The sequence below is a fragment of the Hermetia illucens genome, chromosome 5, assembly GCF_905115235.1.
Source record: "Hermetia illucens chromosome 5, iHerIll2.2.curated.20191125, whole genome shotgun sequence".
Lineage (NCBI taxonomy): Eukaryota > Metazoa > Arthropoda > Insecta > Diptera > Stratiomyidae > Hermetia > Hermetia illucens.
This window is the reverse complement of record NC_051853.1, coordinates 43,814,994-43,840,582: the sequence shown is the minus strand read 5'-3', so window position 1 is coordinate 43,840,582 and position 25,589 is coordinate 43,814,994. Positions and strand designations below refer to the sequence as shown.

At 41.6% G+C, this 25,589-nt stretch overlaps 1 protein-coding gene across 11 annotated transcripts in view; it reads right to left on the bottom strand.

Moving 5' to 3' along the window:
* The window catches only part of LOC119658317 (fasciclin-1), a 385,465-nt gene that overhangs the window by 44,096 nt on the left and 315,780 nt on the right, over positions 1-25,589 (bottom strand). For all 11 annotated transcript variants that reach the window (XM_038065651.1, XM_038065642.1, XM_038065646.1 and 8 more), the window contains 3 exons: positions 13,839-13,990; positions 6,478-6,568; positions 6,168-6,391 (listed from right to left, as the gene is read on the bottom strand). In XM_038065651.1, coding sequence (XP_037921579.1) covers positions 6,168-6,391; positions 6,478-6,568; positions 13,839-13,990 — 467 coding nt within the window. The remainder of the gene's footprint in view (positions 1-6,167; positions 6,392-6,477; positions 6,569-13,838; positions 13,991-25,589) is intronic.

The following is a 25,589-nucleotide window of genomic DNA, read 5'->3' as shown; positions in this document are numbered from 1 at the left end:
CTACATGGTTATATTTGGTAAAAAAAATTGTCCACCCCTCTTTTGAATAAATGGAGGCTCCCCCTTAAATTCCACGTAGACTAATGTAACTCACTGTGTGCGTCAGCGTTCACAGTTTCCACCTTCGAACCAAATTTGGAAGGAGGCTCTGGAATGACACTGAAGACGGACCCCAGGAGTATGTTGTTTGCGCGGGTGTCCCGCAGGACTCCGTATTGGGCCCACTACTGTGGAACATTATGTACAATGATGTACTTAATCTTCCCCTTCCGAGGGAGGCCACATTGGTGGGTTACGCTGACGACATAGCACTGGTTGTTGTCGCAAAGCATCTCGAAGATGATGAGTTATACTCAAGCGTGCTGTTAGAAATTGGCCAGAGAGCTCTGGTCTGACACTTGCGTAGTAAAAAACAGAAGCGGTCCTCATCACTAAGTGCAGGAAGAGAAATTACGCCTTTATTAGAATCGGGAATCATATCATCACTTCCCAGTCGACCATCAAATACTTGGGGGTGGTGATAGACAGGAAGCTCAGCTATAAGCAACAGGTACAGTATGTTCGCGATAAATCACCCACTGCTAGTATGGCCCTGGAGAGGATGATGCCGAACGTGGGAGGGCCACATCACACCTGTAGATTGCTTATAGCCAGGGTGATGACCTCCATCATGCTCTATACGACCCCAGTTTGGAGGGAGGCGTTGCGGATATCAGTTAACACTAACAAACTGAGTGCAGTCTACAGGAGGACAGCCCTGAGGGTATACTTTGCCTTCAGGACTGCCTCAGATGATGCAGCATTCGTCATCTCTGGAATGATGCCGATTGACATCTTGGCAGATGAGATGGCGAATATATACAATGCGAAGACAATTTCTCCCTTATCGCAAACGAAGAACGCTGAGAAGAGAGAGATCCATAAATAGACGACAAGAGCGGTGGGAACGTTCGGGAAAGGGTCAGTGGACTCACAGGCTTATTCCTGCCATCAAGGAGTGGTTGGAGAGACGGCACAATGAGATTAATTATAATCCCACCCAGTTTCTCATGGGGCACGGAGGATATAGCCAATACCTACACAGGTTTAAATTGAAGACCTCACCCGATTGTCCAAATTGCAATGGAGTGCCAGAAGACCCAGAGCATGTATTCTTCCACTGTCTGAGAGGAGACTCTAGGAGAGGTGCTGGTACCAGAAAATCTGGTGGCGGAAATGGAGCACAATAAGAGAATTGGGATGCGGTCAACTCCATGATCGCATCTATCTACAATAAACTGCGCAAGGCAGAGGAGAGGAGAAAAACGCGGTCACGTACGCCGCGTATAGAAGAAAGGTGATTAAACTAGAATGAGCTGACTCCGCCCCGTGATGTAATGCCTTAGGGTGGTCCCGCGGGGCAGGGTGCGAGTCGGGGGTGGTTTTAGTGGGTAAAAATCCCACACATTGATGTGTCCAGACCAATATCTTTTGAAGATTTCTACCTCTTAAAGAAAAAACAGACAGAAAGACAGTAAACCGATTTTAATAAGGTTTTGTTTTACACAAAAGAGCAGCAACAATATAACGCGTTCACCGCTGCTTGCAACTCAAATGGGCGTTTCTAATATAAATCTTTTTGCAAGAAACGCAAAGTTGCAATGGTGCAATGGTGACAAAAGTAAAAAGGAACTAGTAGTGAGGTAGGGAGTAGTACCGTGGAAGGCTATAGTGCTGACGACTAAAACGAAAGACCTCACCGACCTCGAAGTTGAACCACGAGAAAAGATGACTTGGTCCAATTTACGTCACACTCACTTGTTGGGAAAAAAGACAAACGAACTGAGTGGAAATGTAAGCGATCTCTCTACAGAGGATGCACCTCATCTGAAAAGCAAGGGCAAAGTGAGGAAGACTATTCAAGAGGTGCCGAGCGATCTTACGGAAAATGAAGGATGCTACCATCGTTTAACGAAACATCTTGATGTTTGTCAAAAATGGTATAAAGAAGGTAGAGGAACTCCTGGAGCTTGAGTCACACACCAGTTAAACTCATGGAACACCGGCGAAGAGGAGCTGCGCAAAACCCGATCCCGTCGGTTTGCCAAAGGGCTAAGCTATAAGGGTATAAGCTGATTATGAAAAAAATTGATCATCCTGTTTCATGGAGCAGAGAAAGTCAAGCAAATCGTGCAGGTATTTTTTTCTGTCAATCCTATTCGAGGTGACAGTTTCGATGAGAGGGAGGAGGAATTCTAACTCTTCACGATATAGCACAATATTAAACCACTGAGACCGGATAGTATTCGTGGGGAAAGCTAAAACTCGTATCCAAGTATAACTTGCTACTCAGCACATTCAACGAACGTCTGACAGCGGAGGTTTTTCCCTGCAGCTGGAAAGTTGTGGCGCTGTCGGAGGTTCTTAATCCAGTAAGCGTTGTTTGCTGATGAGTGCAGATCAGTCCGCCCTTCTTTACAGTTCCGAAGCATCAACTGCCGCCCTCACTAAACAGCCGTAGACTGCAAGCGCCTAATGTAAGTACAATGACCAGGAATTATGCTAGTTGCGCCTGCCTATTGGAGCTAGCAGTAGTTGTAATAGCAGGAATTACTCCGATCGTTCCCCATATTGCAAAACGGAGGTCTATACATATACCTCGAAAAAGGTGGGGGAAATAAGGAAGCCGGGCTTGTGAAGAGAGAGCTCGCATTCCCAGCGCGTTACTGCAATCATGGAAAAGAGAATCGAATGGTAGATGAAACGTCTATGTCATAAAAGACGTATGGGTCGTGGTTCAATCGAAAAAGTACGATGACGTTACCTCTGAATTACTTAACTCAGTTACTTAGCGATCATCGTGATTTTCAGTCTGACCTTCTTCACGCACTAGGGAAATCACGGCGGCTCTACTGTATTTACCACGAGGATGTGGTGGATCATGCCTGTCACACCTTTTTCTTCTGCAGAAGGTGGCAGCCTGTCAGCGGAAGGGTGCCAAGTGTTTCCGGGAAAATAATTAAGACTATGTTAGAAAGCGGAGGCACGTGGAGCAGAGTGATATATTATATTCAAGGTATTCTGGCGATTCGTAGTTAGTGTAGTGTCCTAGATGCATTAGGAGAGTCCTGAAAGCAGCATGATCGACGGTGGTTCGCAGGTTTTATTCATTCCCTTATATACATCTGCGAATACGACATGGGTGTGAATCCCGTGTTTTTCCTTGAGATAAACTTTTTACTCTTCTGAGAAACATCTGGAATTGGCTTTCAAGTTCACTCACCTATTGGCCTGTACTGACGATATCGATGTGAAGGGTAGTATATCCCGACATGCACTAGAGATGGGTAGGTGATATATGTAATATTACAAAAGTGATATCACCTTAAAGTATGATATTACATTACCATCACCAACAATTACAATATCATCTACTATTACCGCACCAAGAAGCATCACCGCATTACAAAGCATCATCGTATTACCTAGCATCATTGCATTACCTAGCAGCATCCCATTACCTAACCATCATCCCATTACCGAGCATCATCGCATTACCTAGCATCATCCCAATACCAAGCATCATCCTATTACCTAGTATCATCCCATTATAATCATTATATCATGCTGAAATATAGCATCACCTAACATTAGCTTTCTTCGTAGTAGAAGTTGGAGCGACATTTTTCGATGCCGACGCCGAGTACTGGACTGGTTTTGGACTTCCTTTAGGTTGGCTACGGGCTGGATTTGGGGTGACATAGGGTTGGCTTTTGGAGTGTTTTCGGGTTGGCTTTGGACTTGCTTTAGGTTAGCTTCGGACGGGCTTTTGGACTAGTTTTGGGCTGGTCAACTGAGAACACCAAAAATTGGAAACCACCATTTTGATACGTTGGTAATTTCTCCTATCTGGAATCGAAAATCACAATCGATAACATCATGATTGTTGGGAGCCAAAAAAGGCTACTTCAGTTCACCAATATGTTGCGTTCGAAAATTTCACTATAGGGTCCAAGCTCTTACTGTGCAAGACCATGATTTTGTCTGTCCTCATGTATTTATCGGAGAACTGGGTTCTTAGCAAGGAAAATTGTCGACCTTTAGACTTTTTCGAAAGAAGAATCCTCCGAGGAATTTTTGGCCCCTTACAGTAGGTCTATAGGCTATATAACGATGAAATTTATGAACGATACTACGTCACGTCGGATCAATAAGCTGCGGTTGGTGGGTCACTTAATTCGGATGCTCAAGGAAGATCCCTTTCCCCAATTTATAGTGGGTTACTTATGGTGAAACACGATGAGCAGTATTGCCCTTCCCATATTGCATTGCTGGATTATAGAAGGCAACTGTATTTCACACAAACTCATATGGTATGATTTGCGGCAAGACTTAGTACCAGACGAACTCGTGCGCGGTAAATTGCTCTATCGCGATCCGAAGAAGAAAGTTTGAAGTGTTTCAGGTATGTCAAAACCGTTTCTTGGCATTCCCGATGTTCATCAAGAAGCATTTAATTACAGATCAAGCCTATGAGCAAGAAAAATGGTGAATTCGATCTGGAACGGAATAAAGTTTAAAGAAGGAGAAGACTTACGTGGAACAATCAGCGTGATTAAAGCGTGATTGGAAACCACTGAATAGACACCCGCGGAAGAAATAGCGGAAGCGATACTTATCACAAAGTGGGAGTGAGAGAAAAAATGGGAATTACATCGTCGTTTCATGCCAATCATTAAATTTTTACGAGTAATGAGAGGGAAAAAGCTAAATTTTACGCAGCATCTGGAGTAAATTTGAGATAAAAGATCCTGTTGGAAAATGTTCCTGGTAAAAATGATTAAGGACCTTAGAAAGAATGGTGTATACTTAGAGGTTGCCTATAGTTAAAGTGTTGAATCCAGTTTTGCTTTACTAGTTTGGGGAAGCACATTATATATGTTAGGATACGTAATAGTCAAAAAGTTACTGCGTTTTGAAATAATCTGCATTCTGCTTTCAAGACTGTTCGGGATGATGCAGCATTTATCATCGGAATGGTGTCAATGGACATTTTGGCAGATAAAATTATGAGGAATAAGGTATTATTCCACACCAAACTTTAAAAATGGGCGAAGCGCAGTGACAATCTCAGTGAGACTCAGTTAAAGATTGGCGGAGTTAAAGGATGATCCTTGCCCCAAACGGTGGTCGCACCAAAAGCCTGGGGAAATTAATAAGAACCCTGTCAAGTTTCCCACAGGATATGGAAGATACCGCGATTACTTCAACAGTTTTGAAAGAGATATTTTACTTGATTATCCCAGATTATGAAGCCTCGGAGGATCTGGAAGATGTTTCTTCCCCTCTCAGATAAAAGAAGAAAGCTAGATGAAACTCGGAGAAAAACGGACATTGAAGGCAAGAAGGACCATGAAGTGAATGTTTAAGGAAAAGCCAGTTTTGCCGACAAGCGGAACCGAAAGTGTGGAAAAATACACTGAAATTTCACGAAGCATAGAGGATACCAAAAGAGCTTGTTATCCCTTCATCTAATCGTCCTCACACCCATGGTGTCCTGATCACGAAGAGTACGTAGGGAAATCTGCAAGGTAGTCTGGTTGGAGTGATATAGCCGGAAAATAAAGTGAGTAGAATACTTCCAAGCCAGGAGGAAAAAGAAAGCACACCTGTACTTTACGGTGGTTCTGGTGATAGAGGGTAGTTTCACTGGGAAAGACCACTGGCGTATTTAAGCCAGTATTTGTTTCAAATTTTCCATTTTCGGAGAACTGCGACTAGCTTAAATTTATAGAGCTGGTTTGGGTTTCCGTGCTAAAATGTCCATTCTTCGTCAGCCCTAGTAATTGCAGGAGTCAAACACTCCAACCAAAAACCCACCATTGAATTTTAAATTTCCACTGAGCATTTATAATAATTTAATAATAAAAGTTATAAGAAAATTAAGGAAGAAAATTATTTTTTTAGTTTCTTATTCCGATATTAAAAACAAGAAGCTTAACATAGACACAACAGAACATCTTTGTATCGATTCAATTTCTAATTGTATTGAAAGTAGTCCTTGCGTTGATGGACAGATACACTACTGCCCCACTGTCTTCCTAAATTCTAGTAACAAAAACTTTCCACACGTGCTGTATTTCCGATATAATCGAACACAAATAACATAATTCCAGCTTGGTACTTACTTCATCATTGGATCCGTACTGAGTTTTCCGAGGACTGTGGTGTATGGTATGCCGAGCACTCTATCAATTATATGAATGTATCCATTTGTTTGGGCAATATCTCCCTGGACGATTGATGCATTAACACCACCACCCTCTACGGTTACGGTCTCGTTCCCGTCGCCATTCGTTATTATGTTGAAGTACAAATATTTGCGGTCTGCATACGTAGGCACTTGGGCGATCTGAAAATCAATCAACCGAAAAAGTTAGTCTGGGCAGGACATAGGCATTTAGTAAATTAGTTCAATGTAGGGTGGAGTGTGCTTACGGCATTCTGATTCCTTTGGCGAATCTTCTCAATGTTGAGGCGATCCCGGATGATGTGCAAGTTGAGAATTTCCTTCATTTTAGTTTTGTTTCTGGAATGAGAATGGAATGGAGCACATGAGATATAGTGAAAGGTGGAGCGCTTGAGAATGTGCTAGTTTTAATACTATACGGGCCTAAGCTGGGAATGAAAACGCCCTCTTACTTAGTTACGTTCCTGAAGCTCCTAGCGCAGCTCTTAAACTATTTTCGAAGAGCCACAACTATGTTTGTATCAATACGTATTCTAGTTATTCAAAATGCAAATCTGATATCTAAGTAGGGATTCTATGGAATTTCAGTAAACACTTTAAGTCTTCACCTTTCCATTCTCAGGATTTTCATCTATAAGGGATTCTGTTGTTGCGCAGCTATGAGAATGCCTTTGTGAGCATTGTAGTGTAAATATCTGTATAAATGTGAAAGGATATGACCCTTAATAAAAGAATTGATGATTGATGTTAAACCGGTATTCAATTGTGAAGCAATGGATGGAAGAATGGTTGAATTTACAACAGTTTTAGAAGCCATATCTCATACCATTGAAAATAGTTTCAGTTTAAGTCTTATGATTCCTCTCAGTCATGGGAATCCATAGTAAAAGTAGAAATGCATGAAGAGTTAATATTGAGCAGTAATTCCTAATAGATCCTTTCCCCTAGAACTTTAGTTCTTCAAAAAGTTTTGTTAAGTTTGTAGTGACCGCGGCTTCGTGATGGGAGCCGAATCTCATTCGCCTCTTTCGGAATTAATTTGCTCAAATAATGCATTTCATAATCTGCAATTACCCTAGTGTTCGCCGCAGATTGCACATTATTGAATGCATTCAGACGAATTAATCTTGACAGAGGAAAATGATTTGCCACATCCGCAGGCACACGCGCATGTTGTTACAACATGAACTCAACAGAGTTCAAGGCGAACGTAGCGGCATGGGGAGCGGTCCTTGGTGAAAAGCTGGACTGGCGGGTGACAATAGAGAGAGTTTTGGATTTGGCAGCGGAGATAGCTGGAAGAAAGGAGGTGAGGTTCGAAAAATTTTCGCGCGGGACCATCTGGAGAGGGAAAGCTTTGATTTTTCGCGGGAAGACAGCCGTGAAGACGACAGGTGACGTTCGGAAGATTATTCGCGGGAGCATCTGGTGGTAAGAAGCAGCCCCTGTCCGGACTCTGGAAGCGCATCTTTGGAGCAGAGAGAGTTGCGTATGCTTTTAAAGGCGCCGAAGGAGTTGGTATCCCAGCAGGCGTGCCAAACCTGGAAGGACTCGAAGTAATTAGTTCAACACCAATGCTGGTATCGTTCGCGATTTGACTTCTGGCATTGCGAACAATTGTCCAAAGACTTCAATCGTGATTATTAGAAATCTTGTGAACTCGTCTGTATCAATTGGCGCAGAAGTTCTAAAATCCAAAGGAAAGAACTATCCCCGTCGTCTCTCCGGTGTTTCAATTTTGGATATTGCCCTTACTCGAAAATTCAATTCTAAAATACTGGCCTAGGGATGTCAAAGAAGGGAGGAAACTTCATAGGTCGCGCCTCAATCCCGATCTGAGGCAGAATAAACCATGATCGGGGTTGCGATCCGTCGTGGATCTTCCCTCTCGATCGTGGCACTCGCATCCGGAGACTTACGGCTCCACGCGTTGATATTGCATTAATGACACGTGAGGGATCAAATTTTACTTACGCCAAGCCGGTTTAAGCCATTGTACAGGTATGCATGTAGGTATGGCTTTGGCTAAAGTGGATATCACAAACTGGGGATTGCGAAGCGAACAGCTGGATGAATAAATTTAGATTTTGGGATCATCAATCAGCTGAGGGTAAAAGTAAACAGTTGCTTTTCTTTTTGGTTGCACGTAAAGAAAGTTCGGAAAAGGTTATTGAATTCAAGAATTAAGTGTCACAATGTCCTCTCGATTGTATTGTTTCCCACGACGGGATCTATCCATTCGTGCGATTGTTTTTTTCACCGATATTGAGGTTGTCTAATGCGCTGGTAGTGTAGTTCTTGTTTATTTACTGGCAGTTTAACTTCGGGTGCTACTTTTATTTGGAAAGTTATCCTGAAACGCGAAGCTCGGGCTCCTGCACCTCATAGTCTACGTGTAAATTCCCTACTATATGTGGGGCCTTGGAAGTTCTGTATAGTTTGAGGAATGGTATGGAATAGCTTGTAAACGTTTATTTGTAAACGTTTCAAGGCCTAGATCAAATCAAGCTATTGTGCCATTGATTATTATCTGTCCTTCAGTTGTGGTTTATAATAATCATGTTATAATGCCATAAAAGACGACTAATAGCGATATACATTTTTGGCTAGCAACCAATAAATTTAGAATTTTTCTGTTGTCACTGAAACATCAACCACGCATCTGATAGGCATTAACTTCACGGCTATGATCTTCAGTTATCGACAATTGCTTTTGATGAATGTGGTATCGGTTGCCTCCAGATTGTTCACTCTCTGCAATTTGAACAAGAATTCCAACCATATAGGCTGGACATTCTGACCATACGGAGAATGAATATGGAAGTCTGGAGATACCCCTTGCCCTATGTCGACACTGCGCTAGATGCGAAGCCCGTTTCGGATTGTTACTGACGGTTACCAAAAGGTGCGCTCTCATGACCGGGAAGCTGGTCTCTGACAGGCTATTGACTGCGAAAACCCGATCCAAGTTTCTATTAGTAACTAGATGCAGTTTAAAACTGGCTTCCTAAAGGTGACATCGTGATTGTGATGGGATGGTGATGTGATGGTCTTGGTGACCATACCAACATCGGTAAAGGGTTGGTAGATTTCTGGGACTTTCACTGCTTTATCATTAGTGATGCACTCTGCGAGAACAGGGCCTGCCAACGGTCAGTTGGGTTCCGACTGAGCGGCAATGCTAAGCGGTCAGGGGCAGCCTCCGAAGTCTCCGCGGAGTTGCTATTTGCACTTATTTGTAAATCCTGGGCGTCCAAGATCTTTCCCAAATTCGTCTCATAGAAGCAATCATAGTTAATTTACCTTCTTAGGTGCGAATGTAAAGCAATCTGATTGATCCATTTTTAACAGGGAATGATTTCAAACTCTGATGCTCTTCAACTTGACCCTTGAGCAACCCGAAAAAAACCCTGAAACTACGGTCCACTGCTCCTTAGTTAATGCAAGCAACGTACGCCGATTGCATCAGTACCTCATCTCGCCCTCGGTGCTTAAGAAATTTTCCTAAGTTTGACGATGCAACAAAGGATGTAGAATTATGGGTTAATGAACAAAAAAACCAAGAACATGGCCCAAATTAGAAAACATATGTCAGCTATACAAAATATCATGATTGGTGAATACAACTTGGAAAATGTTGATACTAAAGTTATTGAAAGATGCATAGGACGCGCCTGAAGTAAAAAGGGAAGTCAAAATACATATACAGGAGAACGAAGATCCGTGTCTAGAATGCCATTATTAGATCTGTGTTATGATATTATGGATGCGAAATTTGGACATTGACTCAGGCCCTTGAAAAATTGTTAAAAGGCTTTGAAAGAAAGATAAAGATAAAAAAATCCTAGGGGGACTCGATAACTTTCAAAAAGATATCCGAAAGGAAAAAAACTGTAATTCCAAACAGACTCAGCCAATACCAACTTTGTTTCGTTTTTAGATATCAACAATTATCACATGCAATCATTGAACCAAGGAGACCGAAGGCAGTGCATTCACGAAGGCTAGATTCGAAACAAGCTATAGCTTCCAACTATCCTGGTTACCGAACTTTGTGATGGCAACATCAAAATCGTCAAATTAAGCATAAGAAGACAATAGGGTGATGCTCTGACGTCGATGAACTTCCTAGTGGAACAGTCATTAGAGCTATCCAACATGCCAAGATTAAGGTCATATGAGCGATAGCAGGATGCGATGTTAACGCCCATCACATCTCTTGGAGCAAGTTCTAAAATTAACACGAGAGGATCGTAATTATTAGAATATCGGGTAAGAACTGAACTGCAGATCCTTAACTTGGGTAATGAACCCGCGTTCTTTATTGCGGTCAGGGGAGAAGTCAATAATATCACGGTGGCATCCCCTGGCATGATGAATCTTGTTAGAGAGTGGAGGGTATAGAACAATCTCACGCTCTCAGATCACAGCCACATTGATTTCGATATGGGCATGGATTCACTTTCAATCGTTTCATTTCAGAAATCCCGGTAGACAGATTGAGTAACGCAGAAAACAGAGCTGAAAGTCTGAGTTACGGTTCCTGGGAGACGCATAAAATCCATTGCTGGGATTTGGAGAAACAAGGGGATAAAATACTATGATGAAACTCTGATTTGGCAAAACACAGGAGAATGACAAGGGTACTCCTCAATAGAGCTCTGAACTTCGATCCAGCTGTCGGGTGGAATCGGCACTAAATATGCTAAAATGCTCACGGACCACCATAATTTGTTTCACATTTTTCAGGTAGGTAGTTTCTAAGAACGATACCCGAAAGTAATTGCCCCGTTTGGCCCGCTGTTCTCCTCCTCTTTGCAACTAACATCAAAACTAATATCTTCTTCGAAAAGTACTACTGGAGACCTTTCATTTGATATGCCATATGGCTATATTCGGTGAAAAAAATGTACATCCCTGTTCGAGGTACATGCCCTTACTCTGTAAGTTCAACTTGTAGCAATGTAACTCCCCACATGCATGTGAGTTAACAGCCTCCACTTTCGTACCAAATTTGGTGTCAAATGATTTGGCCGTTTCTAAGAAAAGTGTGACAGACAGACCCACGGACGGATAGACAATGAACCGATTTTAATGAGGTTTTGTTCGCTTTTGCGAAGAGACACACCCGATTGAGGCGACCTCGAAGATAAAGCGGATTGTACTCAGAAAACATAGACAGAAGCTGAGTAACATACGTTTACAAAACGGGAAGTAAACGGAAGGCGATGAAGAAACGGGACACCATTTGGTTTAAGTATACTTCCCAAGGAGCATCCAAAATCTCAGCTGAACTGGCATGCAAAATAGTATCATTTGAGTGAGCAAAATGGGGATTTAACTAATTTCGAAGATACAAGTCTATCGTTACCGCTTCTGGTAATGGGCACCTTGCTATCGCTCCTGGAGAATAGAAAAGTCTTTGCGGAAGCAACTGCGGACCGGCCGTACTGGATATCGGCAAGTCGGAAACAGTCATGACTTGAACGCAACTCCGTATGTAACCCGCAGTTGGTGCCTCCGCAACGGACTTACGGTAAACACTAGAGAGTCTGAATTAATTATCTCCACTAGGAATTTTAACCAGGGCAGCTACACGTTTTTCCTCATATCAGGGATGAAAACCTGATACAGCTTTAGAACTGTGATAGGTAAGATCCGGGAACTTTCAACACTACGAATTTATTGGATGTATACATCCGTAATGAAGGCTATTTTGATGCATGCATGCATCGTTGGGTGATCGAGACTGAACTTTCCTAACAGCAGGAATTTGACGTGTGCAAAGGTGACCAAAAATACGGTTAAGCGTCCATCTAGGCGGCTCTGATCATGTGGATTCTAGACTTGTTTTTGTGAAGACATACTCCATCGTAATCACCAAGAGAAAATAATGGTTGATAATGGCAACAAGTCTTTTGGGATTACTTACTTAATAACCTTCACTGACGGATCAGTCAGATTGAACACACTGATGTGTGTGATTGGACACACTGATGTTTTTGGGAAACCTAATTATGAAACTGGCCCGATCTCTTCATAAAATGACGACCATATTCAAGGCGGAGCATATATCTCCGCGATTTTATTGGCACCAGTGTCCGGATAGCTGAGTGGTTAGAGCACAAGGCTATCATACGGAAAATCGCGATTCGGATCTCACTGGTGGCAGCGAGATTTGTATCGTGATTTGACGTCGGCTACCAGTCGACTCAGCTGCGCTCGGGTAAGCGCAATGCTGACCACATTGCTTCCTACAGTATACTGTAGTGTGATGTTACGGTCTTGAATGAAGTGCTCTAACACCATTCAAGGCCTTGATCCAATATGGATTGTTGCGCAAACGATTATTATTATTATTTTATTGGCACCAGAAGAACGTTTGCGACAAAAATGGCTGGATCGCACCATTCGAATCTGCTTCGACAATTGGACAGCGATATGAGCACGAAGTAGCAACATTATATCAAGGTAGATGGTGTGGTCAACTGAACGAAATAATCTTGATGTGGATGCCAGGGCACTTGAACTTCGTTGGTAATGAGGACGCTGACGGACTGACTCGTCAGGATTTGGATTCACAATGGTGGGACTAGAGAGAACATTTGGCATCAGACCATCCACCAAGTCTGCTCTGAAGGGTGAGATCGCAAGGATTGGCCAAATGGAGAAATTTGAATTGCTGTTACTAAAATTACCATCTGAAAGAGAGGAGACAGCTATGCACTTCAATGTAGCTGGCTGGCCTAGTCAGAACATGGTAAAGACACCCCGGTAAAGTTTTCTTTACTGAAGGATCAGCGCATCCTCTGCTTCTGGAAAATGATGGTGCACTACCGACTGCACCGACTGCACAGTAGTTGACAAAACCCACCTTCTCAGCTATGTGCTTGACTGAAGTGCTGATAAATGGGTCAGGAAGGAACTGACAGTTGCCTACCACTCACAATTTTATCTATCGCTTCTCTGTCAAATATGTATACGAATTTAAGTGGTTGGTGCAGCAGTGATACAACTTAAAGGTTTCCTGCTGTTATCTGGACGAAATGCATTCCTCACTACCACTTCCAGGCCCAGCTTAAGCTTCGTGCAGAGTTTTTATTTCCACCGCCATTTTATTGGCGAGACACTGGAGAGATTGGGGAGACACTGACTTTCCGAAAGATGTCAAAATATATTCATGATGAAATAAAGCCTTTGATGTATAAAGCGAATGTTTTGAAGATAGAGCCCGATCGGTGGAAGAAACGGATGGCAAGGCATTCCTTGAATTAACAATTCCCTTCCGCCTCCCCCTCCTATCGGTGAAAGGAATTCTATGACTTGAAGGCTCTCTAAAGTTCCAGGCTAATTCTATGATGGCAGGGAGGTTTTTAGTTGGTAGTCCGACAGCGTACCGTCGTGTGAGTCCAGGTTTCTGTGCGTAAACACATTCACCAGCCCCATTTATAAAAGAAAAGTGTTTCCATGCTTTTAATCACTGAGATTGAGAAACAAATGTCCATACCCGAGTCATATAGGGGAAGATGGACGTTTGATAGTGATAAATGGGGAGCTGGTAAACTTATCTAAAAATTTCTTTTAATTCTTGCAATCAATAATAAATTACCCAATAACATTGTAAACGGTAGAATCCATCCATGCTGCATTGCTTGGGGCCAAAATAGTAACATCGGTCAAATTATTGATGATTTCCATGAATTGGCCGCCGGAGTCCATGATGATTTCGTAGAATTTGTAAAGTGGTCCATCATCTTTTTCCTGTGGAATATCATTATTGATTCTGTTAGTTTCATGAAGTTCGAAGTGAGTACTGTAAAATATTCCATAAGTAATAAATGTAAGTCTTATATGTAAATCACGCTCGAAATTTAAAATCAAAAACTATAAAGCTTAAAAAATTTCCTTGTTGCAGAATTTCAAATCCTAAAAAGTATCTATTTTGGTTCCTAAATATATAACTTCATTTATCATGCGGTTCTCAGACAAATATGCAGAAATGTACATATGCTGACATATAATCAGGCTCCTAGGTAACATTCCAAAGGAACTTCATTACTAATAGCGGGTTCCAAACTTGCATAAGATTCACGTGTTTGATACAGGCAAGCAACATATTAATCTATTTCAATACAAACACTACACAAGCACATCTATTTATATATTTCAATTAATTAATAACGTTGAATGGCTAATTAGTAAGGATTCAATTGAACAAGAGCAATCTTCCTAGAATTTCCATAATTGTATTAATCTAACAAAAATGAAATAGCATTGATATTGCTAATTATATTGATTCAATCTATTGATTGCTATTAGTAAGGCTAATCAAAGGCTTTCCTACATCAAATGTGTCATCATTTTCATTAAGGACTCAATTATTTAGCTTTTGATTTAGCGCTAATGAGCTGGAAGTATGTCATTCAGTTATGTCGGTAGAATTATAACAAGCCGCAAATATGGGAGCCGTTGCTTATTTATAAATTGGTTGCATGGAATACCTATTGCTGTTGGTATCTGGGCTGCTACAAATTTGTTTTGCGTAGGATCATTCAGCTGTTTCATAAATAGATTGTGATGCTTTGTTACAAAAAAAGTTCGATTTTGGACAAGAGAATATAATGGTGGTCAGTTCCATGGAAAAGTACTCAAAAAAGATGGACTTATTTCTTGCAAAAAACATTTTTCGGATTCAAAAGGAAGTTTGTTCAATTATTCGAAATGTTGCTGATGCTTTACTATCCATAAAGTAATACATATTTGAACTGAATAACGCAGAATATAAAATTAGAAGTTGATTGCCAAAGGGTGCAACAGAAAGACCAAATTTAAGGATCTTCTTGTCTGATACGGTTGTGTCTATGACGCCAAAATTTAAATTGGTCATACGAGCAGGGTAGTAGGTAAGGTGGAACGATAATTATTTGTTTAACGTTTTATGTTGGTTCGTCAATTTCTGAAAGAAGAAAAGTAGCAGACAAGAAAACTTGGATGTCGCATGTTTCTTCCAAAAACTCTTGTCCTTTGGGATGGGGGTAGTCAACAGATAATTTGAACCGTAGTCGACTGTAATATTTTAAAAATCTATTGTCAATGCTCAAACAATGTCAGGGAATTCAGAGATATAGTAAGGATCAAATGTTGTAAAGCCGGCTCTTTACCATCAAAATTCAACGAGCATAATATGAAGCTTGCTTGAAGACAGTGTAGTAGATTAAGCGACAGACTTGTTTAGAAGAAGCTCAATGCATAGGTCTCCTTCGCAATTCAAACTCCCCTAAGTGTGGAGCTTAAGTAATCGGGGGATGTAGGGGGAAATGACCAAACAGGAGCCATTTTCATCTCACTTGGACTAAGTCTTCCGCCGAAAAAGCAGTTTATCCTGCCGCCTGTTGGACTGAGAACACTATACATGTACCTGCAAGCCGAACAGCACCATCAGTTGAACTCTGGCCGTGAAAAGCATTGAAATGTAAAGTTCAGATATTTTTGTATGTGAGTATTTATAACAGAACGCTCATTGCCTAGACGGCCTGACCGGCGACCTTTGGTCTGACGTCTCACCCCATACACGGACCGGTTTGCCTGATTTCTTTTTCAGCCAGTTAGATGGCCGAATCGTTTTTCAATCGATCATTAACCGCCCGTACCGTCCAAACTGACAGGCCAGCCAAATCCCACATACGTTCCGGCCGCTGGTTAACTGCGGACTGTTTAATTTATTGAAGAGAGGAAGAACATTCACGAGAACAAATCAGTCCGGAGAAATCCAAAGACCGTGACGGGGAAATTTGAGCCAGGAGACGTTGCTAAAAACAGAGCCCTGGAGAGGTCATTTCCATAAAAAACAATGACTAGAGGAGAATACGACCAGGAATGATAATTAATTCCAACCGAGGCGGGGAGGATATGCGGACCCTTTATAAGAGGTTCACACCCGGAGCTCGTCAACTTGGCAGAAACTGTCATCAGCATTAGAGGATTCTAAAAGGGAAATTGCATACTGGAAGCAGATCATCATCGAGTGTGATCAATACCTAGAGAATCCACATTAATTGGATTGCAGGAGACTGTAAAAAGTGCTCTATGTATATAAGGCCTACGGCGGCACAGAATTAGCATTTCGACGGAGGTAAGATGGAGACCCAACTGGCTGAGTTATGCGACGACTTAGGATTCTATCGTTCAGATCATTCAACGTTGTAGATTTGTCAGCTTGTGGTTTCAACATGTCGGAAGTTCATGCCACATAGCGTAAGAAACAATTGGATTATTGAAAAAATAAATTTCATTGGACATCTATTTTCGCGTCCACGAAGATGTGTGTTGATACAATCCAGAAACAATTCAAGGGCTCAAAAGTACTAGCTAAGATGTTATTTATAAAAAAAAAATTGGAGTTGAGATTAGTACAGATTAGTCGCGATCTCAGGAAGAGACATAGGATCTGTGCCTGAGTTGACATACTTCAGTGAGTATTATAAACACACCCTAATTGTCGAACAAGCAATCAGTATGCATATCAAAAAGTTGGATTGCGAAGACTTCTGAAGAAAGCACGTCTTACGAAGGCTGTGTAACTGATATACAGATCTGACGAGAGGGGGTTGAAAGGGGGGATTTTCTCCGGCCCAGGAGGTTTCATTGGATTCCCTAAGTCGACAAAGCACTTCCATACCATACACCTCGACATTGTAGCCCTTTGCGAGACGCACACGGCTGTAAGTATTGTCTCATGATCATTGATCGGTGTACGTGGTGGCCTAAGTCAGTACCTCTGAAGGACATCACTGCGTAGTCATGTGCTCTAAAAATAACTTAATAAGTCACCTGCTGGACATAATAGAGAAGATTGTGGAAAGGGTTATCAACAACAGACTTTTGCTCATCATTCAAAATGATACAAGATTTGTTGAAGTTGCAGAAAGTGAATGCAGTAACCATAGATGTGGGGTTCAGGAATGCCGCAGGCTGCGTTAGTCTTCTTGGCACTGAATGTGAAAAATGCGTTAAAATCCACGGAATGACAACCAGTCAAAGATTCGTTGGCGTTGGAGGCTCAGTAAGGCTAGTTAAGAATTACTTTTCGGAAGTAAGAGTTTTTGATACGAGAATGACGATTGATTCAGATGGTATGCCGTCATCGCCAAAGTACGCCAAATTACCATTACCAACTTTTGCGACTATCCTCATATTTAACAACCTGGGAAAGGTTATAACTGTCGTCCGTGCAGATGAGTTAGCCATCGTTGTCACTGAAAAAGTCCCAAAGGGTACAGAGGTCTACGTAGCGGAGAGACTACGAACAGTAAAATCTTCACTGTAGAGTGCGGTAAAAAACCGGCTATCGAATATATATCTGGGAATGATGATCGAGTAAGTTATACAAGTGTGGCACTTTGAAACGAACTTATGGGGAGGGTTTGAAGAATGTCATCGAATGCCGGTAGCCACAGCACAGGCAGAGTTTACTCGCAATTGAGTGGAGTGACCCATATTGCTATATGTGTTAATCGTATGAACAGAGACGTTGGCAAGCTTGTAGAAGCGAGAAAAATAAGCTCGATTTATCGCTTGATGACCTCGAGTGTTTGCAGTATCTTTAAAACGAGACGTAGGAAATACTTCCATTCCACTGAAGAAAGTAGAGGAACTGATCGACGACTGCATAACAACGACGCGCGGCTAGGACTGTGTCGTGTAAGCATTGACAAGTGGATAGAATGAGTCTTTGAAGGGACGGTGGATGCATAAACTCATTTCTAATTGAAGGGACTGCGCGAGCGGAATCACGTGGAAACAAACTATCACTTTACGCAGTTCTTTACAGGACAAGAAGACTATGCCCTAAGAATATAGTTGAAGAGATGATCAAGTTTTATGAAAGTGACAGCTACAGATAAGTCTTCTTAGGATAAAATACCAGAGACACCGAAAATTTAGTACTGACACAGGTCTAAAGATTGGAATGATCACTTCTAAACTACGTTTCCCGCCCGTCACTTCTAAACTACGTTTCCCTTTCCGTCGCTCAAGAATCTATCAGAACGTGAAAAAAGGGAATACCTCTTGGAAGTAATAAAAACATGTGGGAGGAGGGCTTAATTGATTAGTTACGTAACTCCTCCTTAATCGGAAGCATGATTTCAAGAAAGTGATCAGTTAGTCACCTGCTTATTTACGATCGACCTCCATGACGGATTTTCGTGAGGGTGGTTGACATTCAAGTGGCGGTCACAATGTCAACTAGGGTGTTGGACCGATTTTTTTTTCACACCGGTTAGACAAAAATGGGATTAATGCCAAAGAGGTATCATGCTTAATTCCATAAATATGAAGCAAACATTTGGCAAGGCCTCTCCTTTCCTGATTTTGGCTTTTTCATGAGATTTAGTAAGATCGTTTTTTAGGTTTTGTGTAAAACAATTGAATTTTCAACTATTTACACACGGAACTGTCATGCACTCATCGTTCCTCACATAGGGAAACACAAAACCTTTTATGTCTGAAGCGTCCAGTTTCCGGTTTCCCGAATTGTTCTAAGGTTTCGTTGAAAACAAAACCTTAATAAAATTGGTTTACTGTCTGTCTGTCTGTCACACACACTTTTCTCAGAAACCGTTGCACCTTTTGACATGAAATTTGGTGGAAAGGTTCGAAATGTAAACACACACATGGGGGGAATTACATCGTTCCAAGTTGAACTTATGGGGGGGGGGGGGCTTCTTACAAGGCAGTGCAATCGCCAAATTGATTGAAAATTAGCTTCTCTAGTTTGTGCCCCGGGTTCAAATCTTGACCGCGAAGCATGACTATTGTGGTGATAAGTGGGTCCGCATGGGTCAGATTCGCTTTAAAAGAAGACAGTTTTAATGACATCGATTATAGGAACTGATGAAATTTATAGGAGGGAGTTGACTAGATACAGATAGAACGACAAGGCAAACCCGAGGGGAGGCTTTGAATGACAAATGGCTATCATCCATCCATGATTGAGGAGAGTTAGAAATAGGGTCGAGGAATATTTTAGTATCTAAAAGCCATTGTGAAAGCTGAGCATTATGGATAAGTCATCAAACCAACATGTCAAATCTTAAGCACGGGCATAATTGATGAACTGATAGATTTGGAGATTGGACTTTGCGTAAGATACAAGAGCTAGAGATTTACGAACATACGCATGTAGATGAAAGATATGCGCAAAGACGGTTACCATAGTTTCAGTCATCGCGGTGGGCATGCAAAATGTTGATCCAGCAATAGTATGTTTGATCGAATGCTTAAAAATACAGTAATAATCCTCAGAAATTCAATGTTGAGAAAATAATTTATGTAGGGTTGCCTTGAAATAATCGAGGATTCAGTATGTCAAAGCAAGGTTAAACTTTGACTTGTGAAATTCAACTCGAAGACTGGATTAAATCCGAAAGGCACTGAGGCACATTAGTACGATGTAACTTTCTCCTCTAGAGTAACAATAACAAACTTGACGTATAGTGGGAATTACTGCATGAATTAGTGCCGATGAAATCTCATCAACTGCCTTCTGCAAGCAATATTAGTGACAACTTTATAACCAAGTGCTGTATTCAATTCTTTGGGGATGTACTTCGCCACGTAAGGCGGAAAAGAATGCAGACGGTTTTTTTTTTCGCGTCGTAATCTGGGAACTGCCAATAGACTCAAGACAGGTCAGGCAAACCAGGCAACCAGCAGAACCTCGTGACTAGCATAAAGTGGAGAAAATGATGACAAAGTAGCTTCAATAGAAGGAGAAAATTTTATAGCAGAAAGCACAATCGATAACAGCTCCAACGACGAAATTCACTCAGGTTTGTTGAGAGTCAACAGAGCCTTTTTCAGTTTAAAAAACTCTTCCACACGAAACATCCCACCATTGGGTCAAAGCTCTTACAATACAAGGCAAGGATCTTGCTAATCTTCGTGTATTCCTTAGACACAGGGGTTCATTGTAAGAAATGTTTCAAACGCCCAAAGAATTGTTGGGCCTCTACAGGAGGATGAACGATTCCGTAGCCTATATTGCTACGAAATTTAAGCGATATCACGAGCTCATGGATAAAATCCGGTTAGTTGCGGTGGACGGGTCACTTAACTCATATGAGTAAGGATGATCCAGCCCGGAAAAAGGGCAATTTCTGTAGTATAGAAAGGAGACGTGGCATACTCTCCTTCAGATGGGGACGATGATGTAGGCCAGGACAACTTTTGGGGATATCGAATCGGTGGACATCGGCATAAAACCGGGAAGTCCAGATTTCCTTACTAAGACAGGGCTAGACTGGATACCGATGCCATTGATGATGATGAAGTGGTTAAGGTTCTACTATGCCCAATATTTTTCACATAGTAACGGAAAAATCGTTTCCCTTGATGAAACATTTCCTTTGAGTAGGACTACATTTACTTCCTTATTGGACACCAAATTATATAAAGAGTTTGATCAGTTATTCATTATCCATAAAAGTTGATTATTGGCAGCCCACTCAAGCCGAGTTGAAACTTGACGGAGGAGATATTTGGAGGCAATCACTACGCTAGTGTTGCTCGTATCTTTCCCTGATGTTATTTGAAGTGATTTTAATTGCGTCCTTTTTTTACTATTGTTCGTTGCACTACCTCGAATTGGCTCCGAAATCGAACTGAATGGAGCTAACCACTGTACATCCAAAGTTTGCTCTGCTTTGAAGTGCTTTAATGGATACCAAACTGCAGCCAACTATCTCCGGAAATCCACTGGCGTGAATATTTCAGTCTACAAGGGAGAATTGCACTCAATATGTGAATAAAGCGGGCTGCGAGCTTTGATTTCTAAATTAAATGCATATCAGTGAAATAGCTGGAATAATTACTAACAATTTCCAATCAAAATTTTTACCATTTGCTAACTATTTGATCCATCAGGCGTAAAATTCAATTCAATCAATATTCAAACATCAAATTTGCGGTTGAATAAAATCCAAACTGTGCAAACAAGCATTGATAAACTACATACATATTTTTATCTACGGATAATAGCAATAAACTAAATACTCTAAATTTGCTATTTGCGCAGTGTTTTGCGGAGTCAAAAAACCAAACGATAATTGTATGGTGGAGTCAATTTTGTATTTCCTGTTGGTGTTTTAGTAAATTGGGGGAAGTAATGATGAACTGTGAAGGTTCCTTTGTATGAATAATATCCTTGCGAAGCGTAAAATACGATTCATGTCATATTTGCGGCTTTGGTTCCTACCCTAACTGATTAACGAAATTAAATTGCTTTTCAATAATTGAAACAGATTTGAATATTTTATAATACATAATTAGCGGTCCATGGACCATAAAACATCAGGTCGTCGGGTTCTTGGGTTTTCACGTGGTTGGAAGGGTGTTTTTTTCCTGGAAAAATTATGGGCTATCACTGAAAATAAATTGGACATTTGAGCCGCTAATTTATGAGTGTTCATTGAAATTGGAAAACCGAGGTCAATTTATTTTTGCTTATCAATAAGCAACAAGGTGATTTGTTTTTCACTTTTTCAGCATTCCTTTTCAACGATAAATATATTTATAAACATTTTTACTTCAAAGGGACGCCGTATTTTCATTTTTTTTTGTGCTGGATTCATATATTTTTGATAAATTATAAAGGTTGTGAATATCTATACAACTAAGTTCTTTATTTCTTTATCATTTTTGATTTTATTATGGATAACTGTGATTTATATGTACCTCCAGCATAAATCTTAAAATGTCAGACCACTCCGCATTCATGTCTTTCCCAAATAAATCGAACATTCAATTTAAATTATAGAACAGGCAGCCCCACCTTTGCCTAGTAGCATCATTTAGAAATACACCGTTTTTCTTTAAAAATTGAAGGTTCCTAAAACTGGACGGAGTTTTCCAGCATGGTCTAGAGAAGGCAAATGGCCACAAATGCTGATAATCATTTCGAAGCCCGGTAAACCATTGGGTGACCCCTCCTCATATAGACCGATATGTCTGGTTGATACCATTGTCAATAGATTTGAACAGTGGCATAAAATACGATAGAGTGCTCGTTATTGTGAAAAAGGAATGAGCCCTTTCTGACAAGCAATTCGAATTTCAACTGTCAACGTAATCAATATGGTGTCTGGCCTGGCTCAGGCTGCAATTCAAGAAGGCAAATGCTGCGCAGAGGTAACTCTGCATACATTGCAAAATGGAAGAAAACCATCAAAATCCTAATCAAATCCCAGCCCTCGAAATACGTTGTGCAGATTCTTATTAAAATTCGCCGGGGATGAGGGAGAAGACTATACTGCGACTCGCATAATGTGTCAAGGAATGTTGACGCTACGACGACGTCCTATTAGCATCATAACTATTCGCATCGCGGCAGATATCGGGATAATAATAGTTGCAAAACGCTCAGACGAGTTCGAAATCTATGCAAGAGAAGAGGAGATAATTTCCTACTTGAAACATTCCGCTCACTCAATGGACCGGACTTGCGAATGTATTGAGAAAGCTTATCGGTACATATCATAGGCGCTCAACATCGGCAGTGTCTACATGTGGTTTAGTGCCTATGGTGTGTACGGATAAGCTTCCTCAATGCATTCGCAAGTCCGGTCCATTGAGCGTGGGTACTGCTTGTTAGATATACTGTGCTCTAGGGACAATATCTAAAGAAAGAGCATCCGTATTAGAAAGGGTGCTTCCCAAAGACCTCTAGCGAATCTAGGCCGGCGTCTCTATGACAAAACTTATGCAATCGGGGAGCCTCAAGTCTTTCGGCAGCAGCTAACACGATGGGAATCTATCGCAGAATGGCACAAGACATTGGATATATTATATTGTTCCAGACATTCAAAGATGGGATGGACGAAGCCACAGGAAAATCAACTATGACCTGTCACAATTCTTGCCTGGACATAGAGGCTATCGTGCGTACCTACATTGATTTGGTCAGATAGAAAAACCATAGTAGCTGAGATACTGTAACATAGCCGAGGATGTGGGGCGTGTTATATTTCATTGCCCCTGGTTTACTACGCCCTGAACAAGATTGGAAACTGTCGCAGACAGGCGCTTAATTCCCGAAAATATTGCGTAGTTCACATTGGAGTCAACGGGGGGATTATATTTTAACCGAGTTGTCGCAATCTCGCTAGATGACAGATTTTATCTAAACTCAAAGATAGAGCTCCGAAGTTGACAAAAGTTGGGCCCCCATAATTTTTACCCTAAGCCCATTTGATTTCCACCCCAGGCCTGGATTTTCTCTCTACGAGCCTCTATAAGCAGAACTATTAAATATTTCCTGCGGCTCATACCGGACATGTTCCCGTGATCAACCCATGCTTTTGTGCCAGGTTTTGGTGAATCACCTTACATGCAGCATTATGCCTGTTCGTATAGTACAGCCAAAAATGAGATGGTTCAACGTTTCTAACACCGAGCATTCTGCACTTATCGTTTTCCATCCGTTCTTGTGTTATGAGTTTTCATAAGCTGGGGCGGCGACCACGTCGTCCTGAATGAGACACTTAAATCACTCCGCCTCACCAAAGAGCTCCCCAGCATGCAGCCATCTATTCGATAAATTCAAATCGACAAATGTCTGCCAAAGGTAATTCACGTATTTATTGTGCATTGTCTTTGACTTCCATTCATCGCTCCGCTCCTGAACTAATTTCACCCCACTCGGAGGATCGAAGATCGATCCTTCAAGTTAAGTGGAATTAGCCCACAGTCTGCTTTACAAACAGCCGCATGCAAGAGACCCGCTTGATCTTTGCTGCCAAAATAAGCGAGCACGTTAGGAGTCGACTTGGCGATGATGTTGTGTTGCCACCTCAAAGACGCCTCTGCCTTCGATGTTATGAGGCAGAGTTTGGATATAGTTGTCCGTATCCGCCGCTGGACGTTTTACATATCGGTTTTCGTCCATGCCAATATTTCGAATGCATAAATCAATGAAAGGATAGCGAATATATTCAATGAACTGAAGAAGAATAAATTCGGGAGATGCGATTTCAGTACCAGCTTTACACGTCGCAGGAATTCGGACAGCAGAGCATCCTTCAGATAACCAACTCGAGCATGGGTTCCTTGCAGAATTCACATAACCGGATGGCAGAAGTGAACCTTCCAACCGCTTCTAAAGACAAAAAATAAAGACAAACAGATTGACAGGGAAGCAGATTTCCACCGAATTTTCCAATATTGGGGTCCATATTACTACTATATATTATTTGGGAAAAAAATTAACTCATTTTAGACAAATGGGGACCCCCTTGAAACTCAATATAGAACGATGTCAGAAAATTTCGTGGTAATTGGTTTCCGAGGAAAATACATGTCTTCCTGTTTTCCCTGATTTTGCTGGGCAGTATATCCTGATGAAGGCTGAACTCTATCTCTACCAAAAAGGAAATCTTATGCTGAAGCTAGAAGGGTCTGGTGAGGGTGAAGCCAAAGGCCTTCACAGTCAAGTAAAAAATTTACTTCCGAAGAGCATATTTTTGAAGAGACGTTTCAAATGTATTTTGTGTGTATGCTATTGTTTGAACTGACTGATGCAGGAGGTGTACCAACAAGGGATATATTGCCAGGAAATCTAACGCGGACCTTAAGTAGATGTTTTCCATGGGGAGAAAGGTCGGAATAGCATATATATTGCCATACGAGGGGTGGAAAGTAAAACTCGGACTGCAGATACGTCTACATGTACCCTATTCCGCTGGATCTCATCTCGGATAAGTTCGAGGGTAAAATGACGGAGACCAAACATCAGTAAGTTCACTGACGAATGCCAAAGGACATTGTCTTTAGGAAGTCTTCGGGTAGCTATACATTAAGCTAACTAACGATATCATCATCATCATCAACGGCGCAACAACCGGTACCCGGTCTAGGCCTGCCTTAATAAGGAACTCCAGACATCCCGGTTTTGCGCCGAGGTCCACCAATTCGATATCCCTAAAAGCTGTCTGGCGTCCTGGCCCACGCCATCGCTCCATCTTAGGCAGGGTCTGCCTCGTCTTCTTTTCCTACCATAGATATTGCCCTTATAGACTTTCCGGGTGGGATCATCTTCATCCATACGGATTAAGTGACCCGCCCACCGTAACCTATTGAGCCGGATTTTATCCACAACCGGACGGTCATGGTATCGCTCATAGATTTCGTCATTGTGTAGGCTACGGAATCGTCCATCCTCATGTAGGGGGCCAAAAATTCTTCGGAGGATTCTTCTCTCGAACGCGGCCAAGAGTTCGCAATTTTTCTTGCTAAGAACCCAAGTTTCCGAGGAATACATGAGGACTGGCAAGATCATAGTCTTGTACAGTAAGAGCTTTGACCC